A 25,959-nucleotide genomic window follows, 5' to 3' on the forward strand; every position below is an offset into this window, starting at 1 on the left:
TTGCATCAATGAGAAATAAACCAGTTACATTTAATAGTGCATTTTTATATTTATATTTGAATTTGGGTGGGAAGCAGTTCAAATAGAATAATGCAGCCACAATATTCAGAACTGAATCACAAGGACTGTGAACCCATCCTAAAGGCCTCCTCTAACTTCTGCAACTAACAGGGAACCAGTGAGAGACAATGTAAAGGGCATAGCTCTCAAAGCAGGGAGACCTAACTTTGGGACCAACTCTGCTACACACTTGTTGGGTGACTGTGGGTAAACTACTTAGCTTCTCTGAGCCTTAATTCCCTCATCAGTAAAATGGAGATAATACCTGCCTATAGTTGTTAAGAAAAATAAATAAAAACATGTTATACACTTTACAGTATCTCTCACACATGGTTTTAATGTTAATCCTTTACCTTCTTATGTTCCTTCTGGGGGAGGGGGCCTGAGCTATATGATAAGGGACTCAAAACTAAAAAGAGAAAAACAAAGAACAAGGATAAAATTTAACTTGTCTCTAAAGAAGTCACTCGGCATTCAGACAATTCAGAAATGGGCTTAGTAGTTAATAATTCTACTTAGGGCCTTTACTATAGTTGACAAAAAAGATATAAATACCCTATTTCCTGGACCACCTACTCTGTGATAGATAAGGTACAAATGTTAAACTCTATACCTGAAATTCAGTGTAGAAAAGGTTGGGGTGATTGCCAAGAGACCAGTGATGGTGAGCTAGGGGGCCTAGTGTTCACGTGGCCTGTGCTAGTAGCCTCCTGGCAAGTGGGCTCAGAGAAAGTTAAAGTCTTATGCCCTTGGCCTTTGGAGATACAGTACTGGGTTTGGGGAAACCCATGCGAAGGTGCATTATATACATAGTTATAGTAGGCTGCAATTAACTTTGACGAATTTATCTTATCTACTTCAGCTTGCCAACCCTGAACATTTCTGTGAACAGCTGGCTCTATAACAGTCCAAGCCAAGATACTCTCTGTAATTACCAAGTGACGGTATTAAACCTGTCAAGTAGAAATATGTAGAGTAAAGAACTACTTTGGAGAAAATCATTACTTTGCACTGTAAACTTGGTTTTAAACTAATTTTGGCACCGATTTTTTTCATAGCATGGCAGTAGTTAGAGCCACACAAGCACCCATTCATTCACGTTCCCTTTGGCTTCAGTGGACGTGCCCATGTTCCTTCCACCACACGGCACGTTTGTGTGGGTGCACAGCTCTAGTTTCTGGTAGTGTTTTAGATTTGCGAAGATTAGTCTTAACCTTTTTGTTTGTTGCTTTTGTTCACCAGTGCTCAGTTGAAGAATGAGCCGGCTCATTCTGTTATTCTTTTTTCTTTTTTATCTTTATCCCCCAATGCTGGTTTCCATCGCACACAATTCTGAAAAGGAAATATAACATTTAAAAAAAAAATCGCCTGATTTACTGCCTGTTGGGTTGCTATTTTTAAGAGTAGCCATGTACTTCAGAAAGTTAATAAGACATTGCAATCTCCACATCGTGTTCGAGACCTTTATGACACTTGTCACCACCGTTTGTGTTGTCTGGGGGTTGTTGTGTACTGTTTCTGCTATTCTGTTTTCTAGGCAAAAGTCTATTCCTTTTTTGCCATCCAGGAACTTTCAAAAATAATAGCTAAGCATTTAAAAAAAAATAACTATAGTCTACCTGGAGGAAGCACTGCTTTCTTCGATTTCTGATGATTTGAAATAGTGGGTTATTTCTCTATTTCTTTCTCAATCTGTAATGCCTTTTGGAAATGGAATTGAAGAGAAGGACCAATAGCCTGTGTTTGTATGTTTTGTTCTATTTTTGTTTTTCTTGAATGAAAATAAAAGATTAAGAAAAAAAATCACAGCTGTTATAAGGTACTGAGTCTTAAACAGCTTAAATACCTCAGGCATGACAGTAATAACTATATGGTAGTCCTCATTGTCTCCAGGTAAACTATGCCTTATGAGATTAACATTTCCAATTACTGTGCATTCTCTCAGTGCTTCCCTGAGATATCTTAAGCTTAATTATTATTCTGAACTAGGAATGTCATGCCTCATTCTCACCAGCCATGGAAGATATTATTAACTAATGACAAAAGTTTTTTGCCAGGCACAGGCAGCCTCCACCAATTGATTTGAGTTTTTGTGCAAAAGGAGAGACTTTTCTGTCCCTGGTTTAGGAGCTAGGATGCTAAGTGAACTTTCATTGTTGCGTTGCTTAGTATAGTTTTATTTTTTTTTCTTCCTTTTTTTTTAAGATTTATTTATTCATTCATTCATTCATTCATTCATTCATTCATTTATGCAAGCACTGGGTACAGTCAGAAGCGCGGGAGGTTGAGAGAATTCACCAGAGCCAGAGCGGGGAGCAGAGCAGGCAGAAGGACCGAAGTACACTGCTGAGGGGAGCAGCGGGCGGCAGGAGAGGTCTGCGCGCCATGTGGGACCCTCGCCGGTGGCCGGGGATCGAACTGGCACTGCAGAAGCTGTGGGCAGCTTCGCAACCAGGGAGGCCGGCTTAGTATAGTTTTAAATCTGGGTCTGCTTTTTGATCTGCTTGGGTGAACATAATTTAAGGGAACAAAAACATGAACAAATCAGTGGAGAAATATTAGACATTATACTTTTACAAATATCTTCACTTATTCTTTTTTTTTTATTTTATTTTATAGAGGCATGTTTATTTATTTATTTGTTTGTTTGTTTTGTTTACACATGCACTGGGTACAGCCAGAAGCACGGGAGGGTGAGAGAATTCACCAGAGCCAGAGCGGGAAGCAGAGCAGGCAGAAGGACTGGAGTACACTGCTGAGGGGAGCAGCGGGCGGCAGGAGAGGTCTGCGCGCCATGTGGGACCCTCCTCTGGTGGCCGGGGAGCAGCCGGGGATCGAACCAGCGCCGTAGAGGCCGCGGGCAGGTTCGCAACCCAGCGCTCAACCGCTGCGCCACCGGGGAGGCCCTTTTCACTTATTCTTAAGAAACCTTAGTAGCTGGGTTTTCCACCAGCATGGATTATGCCACCTTCAAATATTAAAGTTCTGGAAAATGAGTTCCTCAGAATGCTAGAGGCAAAGGTGTCAGGAATAAGTGACTTCATTCTCTCACCTTTAAGGACCTGGTGGAGTGGGAGGCCACACTGAGAGGTGCTGCATCTGTTTTGTCCTTTGTGGGCACCTTGTTTTCTGTAAGATTTTGTTTCCTTGCCTAGTTTCTTTAGTCTATGCATTTGTGTTTGTGTGCGTTTGTGTGTGTGCATGTGTGTGTGCATGTTTGTGTGTGCACGTGTGTGTGTCCAGGGTCTTCCCAACAATGTGTAATTTAGCAAAAATCACCTATTTTTCTCAAAATCCTCCAGTTAGCAATAAAAAAGGAAGACTAAGGGGGAGAATTATGTACATACTTAATAATCCTTTTTCCAAAATAAAAAACTTTATATGTAGAAATATTTCTAAAATTTGTCACTATAAAATCCTAATTAAATAATTGTTTTTTTTTTTACCTTTAAATCACCATTGCTGGTTTTAATGGATGTTTTCTCCATATTTGTCTTCCAGTGGCTATAAAATGCAGTAAAACCAAATCTAGCCCCCAAGAGGCTGTGCAAGTGCTTTCTTCTGTTCGACTCAACATAAGGGGCTTGTTATCTAAAGCAAAGGTGAGAGTCAAAGGTTAATTAATTAAAATTGTTATATTGTCTTTAGTATCAATTGACTGCTTTTAAGTCTTTGTTTATATCACTGGCAATTTTGAGCTCGTTATATATTTCAGATATCAGCCCCCAGCTGCTTAGTTCTTCTGGTGAGGATGTTATGGGCCTAGTTTAGATCACGTGGATAAGTTAGGAGTCTGAAATTAACATTGATAATCAAAACCTTAATGCTTTCTTTAATTTAAATGAAAATGGTGCTTTTCCAGTTACTATCTTTTCCCAAAGTTTGGCATATACTTTGGGTAGCACTTAGGTAAATTTACACACACTGGTAGCAATTAGGTAAACTTTAATATACATTTATTTCAGTGCATATTAGGAAAAGTATAGCTAGCATATCAAACCTACGCTTTAATGAATAAAATTGCTTGTTTTCCATTTAATATTTTCTTTAGCAGACTTATTTAAGTGAAAAATTGATCTAGAGAAAAATACTACGTAGGTGGTATATGGATTTGATAAAATTTTAAAGTAGTTGGGTATCTCAGTTTTGGAAAGTAAGGCATATACCATCAGTTTACAAATCCTGTCTGTGGATGGGCATGTTTGAGAATGCTCTCTTGTAAGACTTCTTTCCAAGTCTCTACCTGCGACAGGTTAAATCTGGGATACAGTCTGGGAAATCTGTGTTAAATTTTGTAGGTGCATCTATTCTGCATTCAGGTTTACATTATACTTCTTAAAGCAAAATTTGAAGCAGTATGACTCCAGGCACAATTTAGTACTTTTTAAATCTTTATTTGCCATCATAATTTTATTGTGGGTTGCAGACGAATTTTAAATTTTAACTCACTACTGAGGGCAAGTTTATAACAAGTGAAGATTTCTTCTAGACAAAGATAAAGCCCTTTCCAGAATATGTCTTTTTATTTATTTATTTATTTATTTATTTCAAAGATTTATTTATTTATTTATTTATTTATTTATTTATACAAACACTGGGTACAGTCAAAGCGTGGGAGGGTAAGAGAATTCACCAGAGCCAGCGCGGGGAGCAGAACAGGCAGATTGATGAAGTACACTGCTGAGAGGAGCAGCGGGCGCGGCAGGAGAGAGCTGCGTGCCATGTGGGACCCTCGCCGGTAGCCGGGGATGGAAGCGGCGCTGCAGAGGTTTTGCAGCCCAGTGCTCAACCACTGCGCCACTGGGGAGGCCCAAAATATGCCTTTTTAATAATTGCTTGATCTTTTCAGATCAGGATATCATCTTTGGCTCTTCAGATTATTAACTTGCTTTACTTCTCTTAGTGTACATGTGAGGTTTCTATAATCTACAGGTTTCCATAATCTGCCTGGAAGAACCATATTTCCTCCCAGGTTGGCAGCACAACTTGAGGATGATGTGTCTCAGGAAGCTACAAGAACCTTCTCAGAGAAAGCCTACTTAGGCCTTCCTAGTTTTAGTCAGATCATTAACCTGCCCATGGGTTTTTGTTATTTTTTTTTTTTCCTTTTTTTCAGATGTGCTTGGTTGGTTCCCTTATCTCTGTGCAAAGCTTTTTCTTATAAGTAACAAATTTCATATAAAGGGTACTTATATGACTTAAATAATTTTGACTGTATAGCTTACTGTCTGTCCTTCAATATTTTGTTAAATTCACAAACATTGAAAATGAGACCTCAGAACATTTATATTTTGTTCTCATTAAATCCAGGACATTCAAAATGGGGAAAAAACAGCCTCCCAACATCTTCTTTGAAAGCATCTTTTTGCATATGATATTTAGGACTCTCCCATTTTGTAGTAGCTCATATGCCTTTTCTGTTTATTTATAAAACTGAATTTTTTTTAAAAAAATTGGGTTTGCCAAATGCCCAAAAATAGATGACTGGATCAAGAAGATGTGGTACATATACACCATGGAATATTACTCAGCAATCAAAAAAGATAAATACATGTAGTTTGCAGTAATATGGATGGAGCTAGAAGGGATCATGCTCAGTGAAAAAAGTCAGAAAGAAAAAGAAAAATACCGGATGGTCTCACTCATAGCAGGAATTTAGAAAACCTAAATAAGAGACCAGGAAAAAGACTAATCAATACAAAGTAAAAATCAAAATCAACAAGCAACTAAAAACCAGAGACACACTACAGGGGCGGGGGGCGGGGAAGGGAGGGGCGAGGAAAGGAAGGACTAGATTCAAAATAAGGGGGGTGCAATTGTATGGGGAATATAACCAAAATGAAAATGCATACATTGTGCAAAGATGAAAAAAGATGTAAGAATTATATAAATTAAAATATTTAATTAAAAAAAAATTGGGTTTGCTGGGCCTCCCTGGTGGTGCAGGCAGATGAGTGCAGCACTGTGAAGCTGTCCACAGCCTCTGCAGCGTGGGTCGATCCTGGCCGGCTGGGAGAATCCCACATGGTGTGGCAGACCTCTCCCATCTCACCCACTGCTCCCCTCAGCAGTGTATTTCAGTCAGTCTGCCTGTTCTGTTCCCCACTCTGTCTCTGGTGAATCTTCTCACCCCTCCTGCACATCTCGCCTGTACCCCAGTTCTTGTATGCATGAATAAATAAATCTTTTTAAAAAATTGATTAAAATAGCTCTTTAAAAAAATTGGATTTGCTAAAATGAATTGCATTTAAAAAATAAAGCTTTCTTAAAACAAGTAGAAAAGGGGCCTCCCTGGTGGTGCAGCGGTTGCGCACTGGGTTGCGAAGCTGCCCGCAGCCTCTGCAGCGCCGGTTTGATCCCTGGCTGCTCCCCGGCCACCGGAGGAGGGTCCCACATGGCACGCAGACCTCTCCTGCCACCCGCTGCTCCCCTCAGCAGTGTGCTTCAGTCCTTCTGCCTGCTCTGCTCCCCACTCTGGCTCTGGTGAATTCTCTCACCCTCCCACGCTTCTGACTGTACCCAGTGCTTATATAAATAAATAAATAGATAGATAAATAAATAAATAAATCTTTAAAAAAAAAACAAGTAGAAAAGGTGAAAATTAACTGTTATATTGGTTGCAGTTGCTTGGTTTATGAGAATCTCTTGCCTTTCTTGGCATAACAGGAACTTCATGGAAATAAGCCCCTAGATTTTCACCCAAATGCATCTGGTCAGTGCTCCCAGGGAAGAGTGACTCCTTGGCCCTTTGCATCCTGTGCATTTACAGTGGGCCATTGCAGCATTTCTTATGTCATTCTGATACAAAATGTTGAACGAAGTATGAGTACACAGTAACGTGACAAATGTTTATTAAACATGTTTGGACTTCTTCACTCAAATGAATCCTCTTTGCTCCAAAAATCACTATGCAGGACTCTAAGCTTATCCTACTGATGATATCATCACTCAGAATACCTTTCGTACTTCCTTTTATAATAGCTGTCAGAACAATTGCCACATTCTCTCATTTGTGGTAGTGATAGCATTTTAATGGCAAATTTGATTTTTGTAAGTTGATCTTGTAGTCAAATCTGAGGAGAAGTATATAAGGAAAGGTGAGTAATGTACGTTTCTGATTATGCGCACACACACAGTGTAGTCATAAAATCCTGAAGCTGATTTTCTTGGGTGCCAGTAGTGGCTCAGTGGGCAGTTCCTCAAGAGGCATTCCAAAATGTTTCAGCAATGGTAGCATTATAGTTGGTCCTTGAACAACCCAGGGATTAGGGGCACCGGCCCACTGAACACTTTGTGTGTAATAACTTTTGATTGCCCACAAAACTTGACAGTGGCTGTTGACCGGAGCCTTGCTGATAACATAAACAGCCAATTAACACATATTTTGTATGTTTTATGTGTTGCCTACTGTATACTTAAAATAAAGCAAGCCAGAGAAAAGGAACTGTTATTCAGAAAACTCATAAGGAAGAAAAAAATCCATTTACAATAGTGAACTGTATTTATCCATCTCGTAAGTTTGCTTGATGAATCGCCTGTCAGTACATGCGTCAATATTGTTTTATATGATACAAAACACTATGGATATTATTTGTATTACTAATAAAATTTCCAGTAAATTTATTGGGAAAAATCCATATGTGATTGGGCCCATGCAATTCAAACCCATGTTGTTCAAAGGTCTACTGTATTGAAGTATCTGGCAGTATGCCTCCCAAGGCAGTTCCTTTTATAGGAAGAAGGTGCATTTATTTTTATTTTGCTGGGCTTTTTTGTTTTTACCAAATCTTGATCATCTTTGTGGCCTCTGAGTCTTAAACCATAATTAGTTTTTAAGTAACTAATAAAATGGGCAAGATTTATACAAATTTTTGACTATAAAATATGTTTATTTTGATATGTATACACAGTGAATAAATCTGTTTTGTCTAAGTAATGTCTGTTCATCCAAAAACCATCCGATGTCACTGAAATGAATAATCGTTTTCAACCCACTTTGAAAAGTAGAGTTCATTTGGATTTACAGATTTAAGCATGTTGTTTTGATTTTTTGTTAATTATTGCAGTTTGTACATTACCAGAATAGCAAATAGAACAAATACTACCATGCTTTATACTCGTGGTATTATTACACAGAGGGATTTTAATTCTATACTTGGTATCTTTTATTTTAATGAAATTTTCGTTGTTTTGATAGTTCTGCTTTGTTCTTTATGTTGCAGCAACTTTTTACAGATGTGGCAAGTGGAGAAATTTCTGGAGAGATAGCTGATGAAATAGCAACTATGGATTCTCTGGTAATGGAGCTCCAAGATCTGAGCAACCAATTTCGAAATCAGTATTGACCATCTTGGGAACAGTTTCTGGAAAAAGTGCTTTTGCTCTCTGGAATATACCTTATACCTGTACATCTGAAATAGAAAATATTAAATTTTTAAATAAATTTCTTTTTTATGGCTTACATTCTTGATTTTGTGAATTTCCCAATGTTCGAACTTTCTGAAGTACATTAGACTTAGTTACAGTTGAATTCAGTATTTTTATTATTCTTGAGGTATCTCAGGACAAAGCAAGAAAATTTTATTTTTCTTTTTAGCATAGGGTTTAGTCTCTCAGCCTAATGTGAATTAGATCATTCTTTGGAAAACCTCAGTCTAAATAGGAAAAAAATACACACACTACAAGATTGTGGACTTATTAGATCAGCTGCTTTATTATCCAAAAGTGATAAAAAGGTAGATTTGGTGACAGAAACCTTGACACTGAGATTTTATATTTTTGTCAGAAAGATATAGGCCTGGCTAAATTAGAAATGTGGGCATGGTTTAGTTACTAAACCAGGAAAATGCAAGAAAATATATGACATAACCCAAATATTGACTCCACCATTAGCCACTAGTAACCAGACTGGCCCTCCTTATTGTGTTTCCTGCCAGCCCTAGAGATGGTTGTTTAATAATATTATTATGGGTGAAGACAGCTATAAATGGTGCCATATTACAAAAATGCCAAAGTAAAATGCCTTCTTAGTAATGTCTGTGGAAACAAATATTGAAGGCAGCAGCTGAGCTTAATAATCTTACTACAAAAGGCACAGTAAGTAATTCTAAGGCCTGGCTTGGTTGCTGAATTTTGGGTCCCATGTTTCAGTCATTTGATCCTTGATTTTCTCCATGTTCTTATTTATAAAATGTATTTTCTATTCCTTTCTTCCTTGTGAGTTTCAACTGCTGTTGGAAATTTAAAAATACATACTCCAGGGTAAGTATTCTGAACATTGAAAAGCAGCCTTTAGGAACTTTTGTCAGTGGATTTTGGTAATGAATACTTACCAGTGCTTTTTTTCCTTAACCACTTGTTTTCTTTTCTAGTATCAGCCTTAAATAAAAAAAAGTTGATTTTCTCCTGCAGGACCAACAATAACTATGAGAAGACCAATAAAATGAGGTAATAACATGAGTTAATACAAAGTGCCCACTCATCTTTTATGGAAGCCATTGGGGAATAGCTGGGTGGATGGATGGTTGGAAGGAAGGAACAAGCAAGATTTCAAGATTAATTCTTTGTCAGCACCTCACTGAAAATCAAGAGACAATGGGTAGATTATTACTGAAAAGGGCAAGCATTTCAGGAATCAAAGGGAAGATTGAAAAGTTTCTACATTTTTTATAAGTTTTTGGTTCTTTGTTTGGGTGCAAGGTAGAATGGCATCAATGAATGTAAAGAGTCACAAGCCAAGTCACAACAGGACCAACCCTGAAGTGCTATGCTGGGCAGTCACCAGGGCACCACCCTCTACCCTCTTCTACTTGGAATGCGGTCACAAAAGAGGACACTGTTAGGTGTCTTCTTTTTAAGGCATGAACCTATTAGTTACAGTTAATAATCTTATGTGAATGTTTAACATACTTGAAGGAAATGTGTGTGAGGTAGTGTGGTAAAGTGAGAAAAGCATGAATTTTATGAAAACCTCATCTCTACCACTTCTTAACACTTAATACTCAGGTTCTTGATTTCTTCATCTGTGAAATAAGTATGGTGATAGTACATTCTGTGAGGTTCTTTTTTTTTTTTTTAAAGATTTATTTATTTATTTATACAAGCACTGGGTACAGTCAGAAGAGCGGGAGGGTGAGAGAATTCACCAGAGACAGAGTGGGGAACAAAACAGGCAGACCGACGAAATACACTGCTTAGGGGAGCAGCGGGTGCAAGCAGGAGAGGTCTGCGTGCCATGTGGGACCCTTGCCGGCAGCCGGGGATCAAACCAGCGCTGCAGAGGCTGCAGGCAGCTTCACAGACCAGCGCTCAACCGCTGCGCCACCAGGGGAGACCCTCTGTCAGGTTCTTAATGTCTCTTATAGATCATTTATCTAGCTGCAGAGTCTGTAACATGGTATCTGTATAACAGCTATATTTCATTTACTGTAGGGTCTCTGGTTCTTCCCATAGATAAAATATGACTTACGTTCTTCTTGTTTGCAAATTCCTTTTATAAGTTTCAACTCTGATATTATGATTGTTCAGAATTACTGTTTTGCTTTGTCAATTAGAAAAATGTAAAAGACGTGATCCTCTCATCATTCTTGAATTCTCACAGTGTGAACGATAATGCTAATAGAGACAAGTTATTGAGTTCTCACTATAAACTAAGTAGGTTTGTGGTATCACTGGGAGACAAAAGTTTGCAAATTCTAGAAAGAGAAATAACCAGAATTCAAAGACTGCTAAAGCCTGCATTCTTCGTTCTTGCTAGGGCTAAAAAAATCTTTCAACATTTCCCACTGGTTTCTGTTTTCTCTTTCTAACAACTAATTATTTAGAAAGTTTGCCTGTCATTTGTTTATATAGTTCTGCAAGGAGAGAAACTCTGTGGGGTCTTAGTTAATAATAGCCCGTGGTCTGTTAAGATTAGTCTTTTAAAATAAATTTTAATAAGTTCTTCATCATTCTTTTTCCAGAGAGGCAGCATGGTAAGTGGGAACTTTAGCTGTAGAGGAATTAAACCCCAGTGGATAAAGAATCCCTTTCCACACTGAAACCCCAAACTCAGGAAACATAGAGCCTTGGTGCTGAGTCTGAAAGGCAGAGCCATGGGGTGTGTATCGAGGAGTGTTGAGTAGAGTGGTGGGATTCAGAACTACCAAAACCAGAATGGAATTTGAGGTGCCCATTTAGGGATGGAGCTTGGCCTTACATCAACTGGATCCACAATGTGGTAATGATGACTCCAGACATTGAAAACGTTGACTTATTTGTGTAACAAGACGATTCTCTTCATGTTGTACTTGTTAATGTTGGATACAATATCAGTTTGCTATTAACAGCACAAATGTGAAGAAATAGTATCAAGAATATGTGTAGTAAGTCCACTTACTTTCCAGACAAATTCAAAAATTGGAATATAAAAAGCGGTATGGCTTGTTTGGGCTATTTGTGATTATTTATCCAAATTATGGTAAGTCTGCAAGGTTAAAACCCTGGGTGAGTATGATGAAAAGTATTCATTTTTTTTTTCCATTTCTGTTTATATAACATCCACATCAATCTAAATCGCTGTTTAGATAAGGTAACTTTACTGGCCAAGAGTGAGGAATAAAACCTGTTAAGTGGACGCAACACACTTCCTTTCTGCTGTTCATTCAACAGGCCCTATGGTGAAAAAGCAAAGAAGCTTTATTCAAATGGTGGGCACCATGCTGTGGTGATACAGATGGATTTTTCACAACACGCAGAGGTGCTTATAAATAGATAGGTTTCAATCAACAAGTAGCTTATTCAGGCATGTGCTCAAATATAGTAGTTGCATTCATTAGACAGACATTTCCACTAATCCCAAGACTATACTAATAAAAGAATAATCCCTTATGGACTAAAGGTAATGCTGGCTTGCTTTTAACTCTTAGAGTCTTCTATAGTTGAAGCCTAATAATAGTTGTAACTGCATTCAATTTTCACCTAGTGAACTGTAAAGCTGAGCTTATCTTGAAAATTTTTCTTATTTTTTAAAATTGTAGTTTAGTTAATTTAGAAACAGCTTGCAGCAAAGTCAATTTAGAAACCAGTCGTGTATGTACTTGTGTGTGTGTGTGTGTGTGTGTGTGTGATTGTTATAAAGCACCTCTTTTACACTAATAACGTGGTGAATAAGTTTTTGCTGGGGCAAATTCTGTTGACTTTAGGATAAACTTGGACAAATTTGTTGTTTGACTTTAGGATGAATGACAAATTAGCATCAATTTTGAGAAGAGTTGCAAACTCTTAGCAGAGTGGTTGAACTTTTTATGTGGGCCTTGGACTTCCTTGGACTTGGCTCTATGCAGTACTACATTCCAAGCTAGCTGTAGTTAGTTTGCTTAGGATGACACCAATATTTTTTCCTTGCCAGTGATGTCAGATCTGCCTGCCTTTTTATTATCCTGACTTATAAACTGCAGTGATCTGTGAGTCAGCCACACCATCTTTTGGCCCTGTGCCAACACTGTGACCTCCAAAAAGAGAGTCCTGCCAAAGAGTGTGAGGCTGAAAACATATTAAGAAAGTGTTCTTCTGATGGGTAAGTATTAGCCATTTTTGAGTCTTTGTGGTGCTACTGCCAGCAAGGGGTGGAAGAGAGTAAAATCAGGTTAATATCATTAAGGCGCTTTTTCCAGTCAGAGGCTCAAATGAACATCTCTACTAGCACATAGAAATCACTACACAGTGCTGAGCCCAGAGAAATGCTTCTTGAAGATGTGTAGTGCTTCTTGAGGCAGACTTCAACCTCTGTAACCTGCTAGTGATCCTTATGACAGAGATGTCACAGCAAGATCAGTCAGGAGGGTGACTGTAGAAGTGTTTGCAAACAAAAAAAGTTTAATAGAAACACCATGAAAGTAAGAGTGTCTTAGAAACCTCTTAATAATAAGCACTGGCACAACCTTTTCTGTTGCTCACTTAGGAACTTGATATCAGTGCTAGTGGAGCCAATGGTGCCATGGCTCCATTTTGATGGTCACCATTTTCATTCTGCAATCACCTCCCCCTGTCTCTGGGCCACAAGGGCTGATCCAGGAGGAGATGGAGGAAAGAATGTGGTAGATGTTTGTGAAGGGAAGGAGAAAGAAGCCCAGTTCCTATGATCCAGGATTTCTCAGATGAGTGCTTGGAAAGGGAACAAGAAATAACAATAAGGAAGAGTTGGTGGAAAAATAATAAAATGTGAATTTTGACTGGTAGGGTGAATTCAGATCTGGATTCAAATTCTATCTTTGCTGTGACCACACCTGAGTCTCTGAGGCTCTTGAGACCTCAATTTCCTCAACTGTAAAAATGCAGATAGCCATTCTACAGACCAGACAGTTGCCGTGGAGGTCATGCCAGATGAGGTATGGGAGGTATTTTATGAGTAACCGCACAATTAGTTCTTATTATAATCAAGAGAAAGGGGCTTTGTGAGATGATGGTCTTTTGGGTCCCAGGGTCTGGTGAAGCCCCTGGATGGGGACATCCAGCAACTTGGTTCCAGGTTCCATAATCCCCTTGAAGATCATAACCCTGTGGTTTGAGAAACAAAGCTGCAGATTTTCTCCCAGTCTTCCGAGTGCCCTTCATCACTTTGCTTACTGAAATCAGTTCAGCCTATAGCATGTCTGGTACCAGGGTTGATAGAAGTTGTGGTATTTTTACAGCTGTATTTTTTACAGCTGAAAAACCTGCTCAGCCTCAGCAGTTCTTTGCACACAAAAGAATATATTTTAGCAACAGAACCAGAGTGTGTTGCATGTACTAAATTGGTTCTCCTGACCATAACCAGGACACATGATTATTTTTGGGGGGAGATATGCCCAATTAATGTCCATCTTCTCCCTCTAATAAATTATACAACTGTTCCATTTTATCTTCATTGTCAAAGAATTAGAATATACAAATAGGCAAAAGGGGAAAAAAATGAAATAATTCCAAATCATGTGTTATCCCTATAGATAATCATATTAACATTTTTTTTTCTGTCCTCCTGATCTATTTATTACACACACCTAAGACAGCATGAAGCTTTTTAAAATTTAACTTAAGCTTTCTAAACAAGCTCAGGATAGTAAGCCTTCCTTTAACATGGTGGGGAGGGAAGGGCTCAGAGCCAGTTTACAAATGGAAGCCCACATACCATGCATCTAAAAGTAAGTCAAGCTAAGAAACTGTAAAATAAAATTAGATTAATATTTTGATCTTGACAAATAGTCTATTATATTGCCTTGGGAGACTATTTTAATTGAAAATTCTCAAAGTCCCAGAATTTCAGACCAGAAGAGGATGGTTCAGGGAGAGTTGGTCGTCCCTCAGCTACTCTTGCTCTGCAGGGACCTTATGATCAATATAATCTTAATCAGAATTCTAGTAGAATATAGAAGCATCCAGAAAAGGGAGAAGGTGGGGGGTGGGTGAAGACAAAGAGGGAAGGGAGCACAATGGGCTGTTGGTGGACTATGGGTGATTTGCCTGCAGGTACACTGTGGTCGCTATATGAGGGAGGGGTGCAAATGGGGGCGGAATCCTATACTTGCAAAATGCAAACAATAATGCAAGCCAATGTTAATTAAAAAAAGAAAAATAACAAGATTTAAATACATAATGTTCAAATGTAGCTGAAAAATTTGAAATGTTTGAATACGTTATTTAAAAATTCCAGTACTTTTGAAAATTAAAATTGATTCTAAAAATGCATATAGAAATTCAAGGGTTGAGAATGCCACAGCAATCTTGAAGAACAAAGGTGAAGATTTATGCGACCAGTTATCAAGACTTGCTGTAAAGTGACAGTAATTAAGACAGGACAGACAGACCAGTGGAACAGACTGTAGAGGCCAGTATAGTTGCAAGACTCTTGACTTAGAGCAGTGATGGCATTGCCAAAGTTCCGGAGAGAGGATGATCTATTCAGTAAATGCTGATGGGCTGTTTAGATATCCATACAGAAAGCCGAGTCTTGACTCCCACCCCCTCCCCCACCACCTGCAGAAAAGTCAGTTCTAAGTGAACTAAAGACCTAAATGTGCAACAGTGAAACTTTTGGAAGATAATATAGGAGAACAACTATGTGACCTTGGAGTTGTTAAAAGGTCTCTTGAATGGAATCAAAGCACTAACCTGGTGGGGATGGGGAGCATCTTTAAAATGAATTTACATTAAAATTAGGAGCTTGTGTTCACCAAAAGATAGGGCAGGAGAATGAAAGCTAAAGATGTGGGGAAAATAGTATATAATCAAAACATTTAAAAAATAACTGTAAATCAGTAAGAAAAACACCATCTGGAAACTGGATATTTCACCAAAAAGATTACCAAATTGCCAATAGAGTTACAAAAAATGCTGAGACTCAGTCATAAAGAGAAATGCAAATTAAAGTCACAGTGCGATGACCATATACTCAAGAGAATGACTAGTAGAGACATGAAAGCTTTCCAAGTGTCAGGAGGATGTGCATTAATGGCAGTCTTTAAACAGTGCTGATAGGAGTGTACAAACACTGGAAAACACTTGTGTAATAGCTAACTTTGAAGATGTGCAACATGCGCTTTGGCCCAACAGTTTCACTCTTACATGAACACACAAATGCATGCACACATACACTCAAATTCACAAGAATGTGCAAGGCAGCTTTACCTATACGAACTCCTGAAGGGACTCAATCCAAGTGTCTACCAACACTTGTACATACATAGTAGGTGGGACAGCCATGCAATGGAATAACATGCATCAATGAAAATGAGTTTTCTGCAGAAACAATATGAGTAAGTCGTTGATTGTGTTGAGGCAAAGGAAGCCAGATATGGAAGAAGAAAAAAGCATCATGCTGGGTTCCCTGTATTTTCAGTAAAGTTCAAAAGGCAGATGAAATTAAACTCTATTACTTAGTGATGCATGGTTGAGGGTTAAACTAAAGGAAAGCTAGGAAAGGATTACCACAGGGCAGTGCTTGCTTGTGGGTACAAAGGGGGATGCTTGTGTGAGGGCTTTTGGGAATTGACAGTCATTTATTAGCTTGGGTCATCGTTAACGTGGTTCTGCCAAATCATTGACTTATACATTGTTTTGTACATTTTTCTGAATGTGTGTTATATTTCACAGTAAAAAGCTTAAAAATATTAGCAACAGTCACTCAGTGTAAGCCTGAGTGTCTGCTTTCCCCCTTCTGGATCTTTCTCTTTTCTACCTCTTTGACTTTTCCTTCTTTTTGAGGAGACTGGACTCGAAGTAAATTTTCTTGTAATTCATGAAACTGGCTTTTGGGAAAGCATACCGCTTTTTGAAGTGAAACTTGGTATCACAAACCCAAATTTAACCCCTTTTAATTTTAACTCTCCAACCACCCCACTCACTCCCTGCATGTTTAACATTCTTAAACAAAATATAACATTTTACATTTTACCCTAAGACAAAAATGTGGGTATTTTGACATTGTTCTCTAAATTCTTTATTTCTTATGGCTGACACAGTTAACTTCCTGTGCCTTTCCACAATTCTCTCTGGATGAATAGTAGGGTGCTAAGCTAAGAGCTCCTGGCCAGCATTTATTCATTGATAGAGTGTGGCCATTTTGGTGACCAAAGCCAGCATCTCGCATTTCTTTTTTGAAAAGCATGGTGTTGACATGTTTAATATCCTGTGGCATTTCCTCTGGGCTCCGTAGTCTGATGGAAAAAAGTCCCTGTTGATGTTTGATGAGCACATTGAATAGCAAGACCTTGAGACCCTCCACTACACAGCTCTGGCTGGAGTGTCAGTTTCCCTCCGAGTTGTAATAGGAATCCTGATAGACATATGCAGGGTCCTCACACCCCACTTTCAGAGTGAGCACTTATGTGTGCCTCGACGGTTTTTGAAAAATAAAGGTGAATACCTCACAACTTCATAGGGAATGATAAATCAAAAAAAAAAAATATGTAGCACTCTGCAAAAAAAAATTCACCCTAAGATTTTAAGCTTTTTCTGGAAGAATTCCAAAACACATATTTCAAGGGACTGTCTCAGGCAACCCTGAATAAATTTGTGACCTACAGATCAAAGACACTCTATTTTATCAGCCGTCTCTTGACCCAGCCAGTCTTACTGTCCTTCTCTAACTGCTACACACATCGAGACAGACTCTCCCCCTGTCTTTCCTTTCTTCCTCTGAAAATCACAAGAATCACAAATCAGCCCTGACAGCATTTGGTTTCTCATCTTCAGGAATGTAGCTGGTACATTCTTTATGCGAAAGAGTCAATCCTAGGAAGGGGTATGAATCACATAGAATGAAAAGTATCTTGTTTCATCTGCATAGAACAAAAGCGGGTCTTTCCTTTCCCAGTCCTCGGGCAAGTATGAGGATTTGAATGGGAGCAGACTGACTTCTAAAGCTTAGTCCTGAGGACAGACAGGCCTGGTAAGGGAGAGGGGTCCACTGAGGGGGCATCATTCCCTCCACCATTGCTGTTACAAATCAACTTGCAAAGGGGAAGAGTGGTTGACACAAAATTATTTATCCTTAACTATAACATTCCACCAAAATAACCTGCTGCCCTCACTGATCGCAGAGGTCATGGAAAAAGTAGACTTTCTATAAGCAGACATCTATAGGAGCTATAGGATCATTTGTTATGTAATTATTAAAATGTAAGTTTCTCATAAGTGTATTCTGTGCTAGGAATTTTGTGGATGATAATGTGGCAGACAGCCTCTTAGATTGTCCAAGTATGTGTGCCTCCTGGTATTCATGGCCTTGTCTAATTCTTCCCCCTTGAGTAACGTGTTTCTAACTGGTAGACTATGGCAACACTGAAGGGATGCTACTTCCATGGTTATATAGGATAGTGGCTCTCTCTCACTGACAGACTTTCTCCCATGCTGGTTTTGATAAAGAAGACCACCATGTTGGAAATGCCCAAGTGATCAGGAATTGAGAGGGATTATGGGCTGATAGCCAATAGTAAAGGAAGCAATGATCTAAGGAAGTCTCTCAGTCCAACAACCTTCAAGAAAAAAATTCTCCCCCCAAATGCTGTACTTACAAGCAGATCCTCAGCTGAACCTTCAGATGACACCTCAGCATTAGTCAACTCCTTGATTTCATTTTGATGAGAAACCCTGAATATAGGAACTGGCTCATCTATCTGGTCTCCTATCTCACAAAAACTGAGATAGTATATGTTGTAAGTTGCTAAGTTTATCTTTGCAATTTGTTATAAAGCAATAGATAATACACTAGTTTCCATGTTACCTTTACATAAATCATTATTTGCTAATAATCAAAATATATCTTCTCTAGAATTTTACACTATTATTTCTAAGATGATGAACTAACATAAAAATTAAACCCAATATACTTTCACTGTGTACCATATTGTATCAAAATCAGTCATCTCTTTTAGAGTGTTATTTGACAATCAAATCATATAAGGGCAAGCATTAAGACGCCTCTAAAATGTGTAGCTCTTGTTACGCCCTTCTGCTTAGTGACCCTTCCTTAGTTACCCATGAATTCATCCTCTTTGCTGGGACATTTATTAGATGACCTCAAACCACCTTCCCAGGCTTCTTGTCATCTCCCCCTCCCACACAACCCGCCCTCACTATAGTTTATCTCTCTCCAAGCCTGTCTTCTCTCCTGCCCTTCATAGTGTCCCCCCATCCTCCCTCCACAACCTCATGTCTGCTTATGGAAAGTCTACTTCTCCTGTGAGGCTTCTCCCAGAGCTGAGTCCAGCCCTAAGCCAGGTGCTCTGTCTCCTCACCACCTTTGGCTTCCTTAGAGTACTTGCCATGTGCAAACCTTCATCCTGGTTTGCATTCTGTCCTACTTCTGAGTCTGTCTTCTCTGATCTCCCATGTGAGACCAAATTCCACAAATCAGTGACTGTCCATCATCCTCTTGATAGCCCTACCCACACACAGAACATCACCTGGGGCATAGTGAAGAGGTGGCCATCTATGTGAATGCAACTGAATGTAATGAAGGGCAGATAGATGTGGTAAAGCAGTACCCAGAGGACATTAGCAGAAATTCTACTAAAAGAACTTCTGCTGGCCCAAGAAGTTTAGGAAACAAGGTGTTCCCTGTCCCTCCACAAAGAGCTCCCATATACATTAAATGATGAAAGTCCCTGGTGGCACAAGGGGTTAAGACCCAACCTATGAAGCTGTGTGCAGCCACTGCAGCATGAGTTTGATTCCCTGGCCGGCCAGGGAGGTGACCCACATGGCGCAGCAGACCTCTCCTCACTCGCCTGCTGCTCCCCTCAGCAGTGTATTTCAGTCAGTCTGCCTGTTCTACTCCCCACTCTGTCTCTGGTGAATCCTCTAACCTCCTTCCCCCCACATCTCTGGCCTGTACCCCAGTTTTTGTATGCATAAATAAATGAATCTTTAAAAAAAATGATGGAAGTCCCTAAGAAGTCCTGCAATACAGAAATGGGTGGCTCATTCCTCTGTGATTTGGCACCACAATGTCCTGTGGCTCCACCTAGACAGGCATCCTGGTCCCTGCTCACTTCACAGCGGATGCAGCATGCTGATTTCTTGCTTGGTAAGGTTGTGTTTATCATGCTAAATAGTCCATATTTATTCCCCTAGTTTTGTTGCAGATGATTTCAGAACAATTTCATTCCATGGTGTTTTGAGAGGATACTAATTCCTAAAAATATAAAAACCCTAATTTTGGGAACTAAGCCACCTAGACTGTTCAGAACCGTGTTTGATCTCCTGTTTGACTTGACTTTTGTCTTCATGGGACTTTGCTCAAAGCTGCAGAAATAGTACTTAGAGATTTCAGATGGTAGAAACTCACTTTTCACCAACTTTTGCTGGATTCATCTTATTTAATGGATGTTTAAGATGCATTTTCTGTGTGCTTAGATACAAACTTTCTATATACTCTTGGCTTAGAACATAAGCAGATTGTCTTAATATTACTCAGTCAATGCTAACCCCCAATATACAGGGGTAGATAAGAAGGGGGGGGGGCGGTGGAGGCATTTGAAGGGAGGACTAGGATGAGAGTTCCCTGAAAAGTTACCCTGGGAATAAATATGGAAAAAAAAAGTCCAATTCAACAGATTTGTTTTTTTAACACTCTTCCAGCAACTCTTCTAAGTCCTAAAGTTTCTAAGATGAATGAGGCTACTCCCCTTCCTTCCAGAACCTTAGCTGGGGGTGGCAGGGCAAAGGTCAGAAGAGGCTGATTGGGAATGATTAATGGGGACTAGAGAGTCCAAGGACAGCATTATAAATTACCAGTATAGGTCATACCTTCCATTTTAACTTACACAGTCATGCTTGCCTCGAATCTCATCACTCCTTTGGGTGTCTGAAGTCTATAGAACCAAAGGTTCAAATGCTATGAATTTTAAGAATTTCTATCAGGTCACTGATCATGTCCTCCCAGCCTTAAACTGTGCTCCTCCCTTCTCTTATGCTTTGTTCCTATGAAGGGGCCATTGGAAGGAAGGAAAAGGAGGCGTGCTGGCTCTTTGTGGTCTTGATGACTCTCTTCCTGGGATTCATTCTGAAGGACCCAGGGTGAAATGATAGTAGTAGCTAATTCTGGAGTCTGTGTCCTTGCTGCAGTCCAGGAGACCTGAGTAGTTTTGATTCCCTGGCTAATTTATTGGGAGCATTTACGAAGGCTCTGTGTGTGTTTACTTCATCTCTAAAATGCAGTGAGGAGATGGACTTCACAGGGCTATGTGTACTCATGTGCTGACCATAGTCTTCATGAAGACTGTATCAGATGTCGCATAAAAGCGAATCCCCTCCCTCTTTTTCTTTAAATCAGGGAAGTCACACATGTTCTGAGTGTGTAAGAACCTGGAAATTTCAATTCAGGAACTCAACTATCAAGCCACTTACATTTAAGGCTGGATTTTTCTACTGTGTTTCTGGTTATGAGAGGGCTGCTTCCTGCCCCCATAAATGCAAGCCTATACTATTTGGGTTGAGGAAATCTGGTTATTGTATTTGTACCTGCAACAGGTGATTTGGATATTTTTGTTCCATTGTGGGAGATCGCCACCTCATTTTTCTTGGTTACCTCGAGAAAGACAAGGAAGTTGGCAGTTTATATAGGTGTCACCCACTTTTTGAAGCTTTGAGTTATGCCATTTTGCTTTTACGAAAGGCCTCCATTAATACTTGTTTTCACTAAAGAGGATTTTTGCCTTTAAAGCAAAAATGGCATTCAGCCTTTGTTTTATAGCAGCTGTTCTAGAGGCAATCACAACCTGAGCAGAGAGGCAGTGTCCAGCGCCTTGCCTGGACGCTGCTTTTTACAGACATGTTTATCAAATCATTTCTGTTTTTCCACATGTTAGTGTTATTTTAGGGCTTCTGGTTGTTTGGTATGATTTGGTAGGTTATTTTTCAAGTCTGGGAATGCAAACACATTTTTCTGTACAAATTAATGGTAGTTGCTTCTTTGCTTTATACCATTTGGCTTAGGAAAGTTTTCATAGAATGCTCTTAGATAGTGGGGGAAACATTGGCATGCAGGATTGAGAGAGGCCATAAAGATCACTGGAACATATACTCAGTGCGAGATGACAATGTGAATATTTTTTGGCTTAAAAATCAGTTTTCCTTTGCTATTGTACTCAGGCCAAGGAAACGCTAATTGCTTTAGTAGGTCTTTCCTAGAGTAATTAATTCACCTGAAATCCCTTCCTCTCCTCCCTTCCTGTAGTTCCGCCAACTAACTTGTTTTTCTTTATTCAAAGAGCTTTTACTGGCGGCCTGAATTGGACATAACTGTCCTAAGGACAGTTACCAGACAGAGCAGACAGTCCAGAAGGTGGTGGAGATGCAGACATGTGTGCACACCCTCACTCCTGCCCGGGGGGCTCTCAGCACAGGGAGCAGGGAAAGGCCTGCGGTGGGTGACTCAGAGAAGGAGAGTGAGTGGGAGCAGACCCCACGGGGTGAATGAACGCTGCAGGACCAAAAGGAGAATCAGAACCGTGATTGATGGTGTGGATGGGGGCACATGGGTGGCTCTTCCAGGAGAAATGTCGTGTGACAGGTTGACTCCCGGGGAGTGCGGAGAAACCCTGCAGGGCAGTGGCGGTGGTAGTGGTGTCTGGTGACAGCCTGCATTGTGTTTCGGAAGCAACCGAGGAGCTTTAGAACATACTCCATCGTTGATCCTGATTCAGTGACTCAGGGCAGCGTGTTGTTTCCCCACCTGACAAAGACCTGGCTAGAGAATTAATAAGGGCAGGAGGAGGGGGCGGTCACTGTCCTAAGTACCCCATCTTTGTGGGGTGAAGTAGGTAAAGGGCAGTATGCTTGAACAGGCTCATCCCAGCTTACGGCACCACTTACACATGCGTCTTCTCAATCTGCCATTCAGTGGCATCACCCTGGTGCTTTCAGATCAGCCGTGGTGAAAATATTTGCATCATGGAAATTGGCAGATGCTAAAAATCAGGGCATTTTCTTCTCTAGAAAATTGTTTGTTAAATAAACATTTACTGGAACACCACTGTGTGTGTGTGTGTGTGTGTGTGTGTGTGCGCACGCGCATGCGTGTGCTCATGCGCGTGTAAAAGCACACACTCCCATTTAATGTGATCATAATAAACTCAGGTTTTGTGCATGGAATAGTACTTTATAGCTTTCTGTTGGCAAGGGTGTGGAGAAAAAGGAAACTTGTACGCCATTGGTTGGAATGTAGACTGGCCCAGCCCTTATAGAAAACAGTACAGAGGTTTCCCAAAATATTAAAAATAGATCTACCATATTATCCAGCCATCCCACGCCTAGGTATCTATTCAAGGAAGGCAAAACCACGAATGCAAAGGGATAGCTGCACTCTTAGGTTCATGGCAGCACTATTCATAATAGTCAAGCTGTAGAACAACCTAAATGTCCAAGGACAGATGAATGGCTTAGGAAGATGTGGAGCAGATACACAACAGAAAACTACTGAGCTACAAAAAGAGATGAAATCTTGTCATTTGTGACAACATGAACGGAACTGGAGGGGATGATGCTAAGTGAAATAGGTCGGATGGAGTATGGCAAATACAGGATGACTTCACTCATGTGGAGTATAAAAAATAAAGAAACAGACAAAACTAAATCAAAACACACCCTAGAAATCTGACTGCAGAACTGAGGCTCTCAGAGGGGCAGATGGGGGAACAGAAGGACTGTGCTAGAGGCTTGTGGGTGCTCTGGTGGCGGGCATGGTGTGGTAACATACTCATACCCCTAAAGCATATGCAGTGTCGTAAACCAACCTATTTCAATAAAAAATACTTTAATAAGAAAATAATTACTACTTTCAAGTCAGGTGTCTTCCCTGTTGTAAAGAAACATTGGTCCAGAGAACATGAGGCAGGAGAGCAGACCTAACTGAAGCCTAAGCGTGACTCATGGCTGCCACCCACCTCCGTGGACACCGCCCCTCAGGTCAGAATTCTGCTCTGGTCATTGTCCCCATCACTAGTGTTCCAGGCCCCAGGGCTGACCCTGTTCTCAGATATCTGATAACAGGAAGTTTCCCCAAGGCTGGCAGGCACAGCTTAATAAATGTCCTTCCCGCTCTGCTTATTTTTATACATTGAGTGTTCTCATGTTAAGTTCAGGGTCTAAATAGACAGGCTTACAGGGGCCTCCAATTGGGAGGGGGGGAGTTATTTTTTGAGGGGGATGTGATGCTGTGCCAGGGAAATGTGCTCTTGGCTGGCACGGAAAGAAGGGAATCAAACTTTTTTAAACCTCCTCCACTAAGATCTTGGCCAGGGCCATGGGAATTTCCAAATACTTCACTTGTTCTAATTGAGGTGGCGGTGAGTATACTGTGCTAGCATGAGGCTTAGAGATTTATGTCGCCATGGAAAATCCTCAGTAGGGAAGGAACTAGTTCTAAAATGGCAAGAATAGCAGCAAACTCAACCAGTGCCCCACAGATAGGGTCTGCTGTGGAGAGGGAGAAAGAACGGAAAACAGAATCCCTAATTTCCTAGGGGTCGCTCCCCATACTTCTGGTTTTGTTAGGGCCTACCTGGTTTTCTGCTGGACTAAACAACCGAGTGAAAAACTGGTAACATGATGGAAAAATCATGACAAAAGACCTTTTTTAAAAAAGAATTTCCCTTCAGGTCTGGGGTTTGGAAGACTCAGGTTGTTTCTCATGTGAACAGAGAGCCGTGCAGGACTGGCAAGAGCTTAGTTTGTCTTGTGTGACCACTACCTGGGGTTTCCATGGTGGTTGTGAAATGTAACTTCCTCTTCATGGTCTGGAGGATGTCCTGTCTCAGGGATGGGCTTCCCGATGGCACCAGCCAGCAAACTCGGGAGAGTAGTGATTTCTTTTGCAGTAGGTGTGAGATGACATCAGGACCACAGAGGGTTTCCAACGCAAGGGCCCGATTCCCCAGGGCCTATTGGCCCATGCCTCCCCAAGCGCCCTGCCTCCCCAAGCCCCCTCCCTCCCCATGCCTGGCTCCAGAATAGAAATGTGCTTTCTTTGGAACCCTTAAGCCCAGTATGCCCCTGAAGTACTTCCGACTACAGGGGTCAGCAGTGTGTAGAGAGCCGCCATTGGAGCAGAGTCAAGCGACTGGGAACAGTGGGTCTCAGCACTTGCCTGGGCTGGAGCACAGGTGAGCCCACCTTAGGAGCTCTGGTGAGATCAGCAATGTAGATACACTCAGAATGTCAGACTCAGGAGGGAAGACTGGAAGCAGCTTGTATGAACAAAAGCAGCAGCAGCAGAAAGATTGTAAGGGCAGGACAGGCCACAGTGCAGGTTTTCTGATCCCATGCAGACCGGGTAAAGGAGGAGTCAGAGTCGTCAGTGGTTTTTTGCAGGTCTTTTATTGAGATTCACCAGGCATATGGCAGGCAGGGGTGCTGGGGGGCCGGGAGGCTGGCAGGCCTCCCATCCCCCAGCCGGTCTTCACTCTATGGGCTCTCCGGCCTTCTCTCAGCTTCTCCTTCGTCTTCTGCTGCTTCTCGGCTTCTCTTTCAGCTTCTCCTGGTGTCCCCGTGACCGCCCTTAAAAGCACAGTCTTAGCCCAGGTGTACCCACTTCAGGTGCCCGCCATCAGGCATGCATTCAGGATCACAGGGTTCCCTCATCTATCCTGATGGCGGGAGGGCAGAAAAGCCTGATTTTTTACCTTACCCTACAAAGATGCAGGCTTAAGCTGATTTGCTGGCCAAAGTTCCCCAAATCCCCCTTGCTGCGTGTGGTTCCTAGACCACCAGCAGCAGCACTTGGGGACTTGTTAGAAATGTAGCCTCTGGCCGCACCCCAACCTCCAGACTTAGCACCTGCACGTTGATGAGAACAGAGAGGATGCCTGTGCAGTAACAGCTTGAGCAGCACAGCGCTGAAGGAAACCAGGCGTTTGCGGTCTCAGCAACACTTTACCCACCTATTAAGACTGGGTGCAGAGCTCACCCCGTCCTGGGCTGCTTATTACACGGTAACCTGCAGGTGTTTACAGTAGAGTTGACTGGGGTGGGGGGAAATGTCTCTCTCTCTCTCTCTCTCTCTCTCTCTCTCACACACACACACACACACGTTATCATAAAGGACATAGAAGAGATTTAAGCCTCAAACCTGGCCTGGTCGCTTAATATTGTGGAGCCTTGGCCCAGTCATCACTGACTTCTCTGAACATGCTTCCAAATGGCTAAAAAGAAAGTTATCCATGGCTTTGCTGAGCTGGGCGCTCACGGGCAACAAGTAGTAAACAAGGGAAAGGTAGTGCAGGGTAAATGAAGATTGCTAAGGCTTTGGTGCCGTTGGCCTCTGTGCCTCTCACCTGCAGTCTTGAATGCAGGAGGCTCTGGGGAGCGTGGGCTCGGGGCACGCATGCCTGATGGCCGGCACCTGGAGTATGGTGTGGGCGTGCGTAAGAGGGCACAGCTGAG

The 25,959-nt window shown here is 41.0% G+C and overlaps 1 protein-coding gene across 1 annotated transcript in view; it reads left to right on the forward strand.

Annotated features, from left to right (window-relative positions):
• Positions 1 to 8,405, forward strand: part of TTC27 (tetratricopeptide repeat domain 27) — a gene marked incomplete at both ends in the record, with an annotated part of 119,402 nt that extends 110,997 nt beyond the window's left edge. The window contains 2 exons of the mRNA XM_084234667.1: positions 3,562 to 3,662; positions 8,283 to 8,405. Coding sequence (XP_084090793.1) covers positions 3,562 to 3,662; positions 8,283 to 8,405 — 224 coding nt within the window. The remainder of the gene's footprint in view (positions 1 to 3,561; positions 3,663 to 8,282) is intronic.
• Positions 8,406 to 25,959: the final 17,554 nt, after the last annotated feature.

Source organism: Talpa europaea, assembly GCF_964194135.1.
Source record: "Talpa europaea genome assembly, chromosome: 6".
Lineage (NCBI taxonomy): Eukaryota > Metazoa > Chordata > Mammalia > Eulipotyphla > Talpidae > Talpa > Talpa europaea.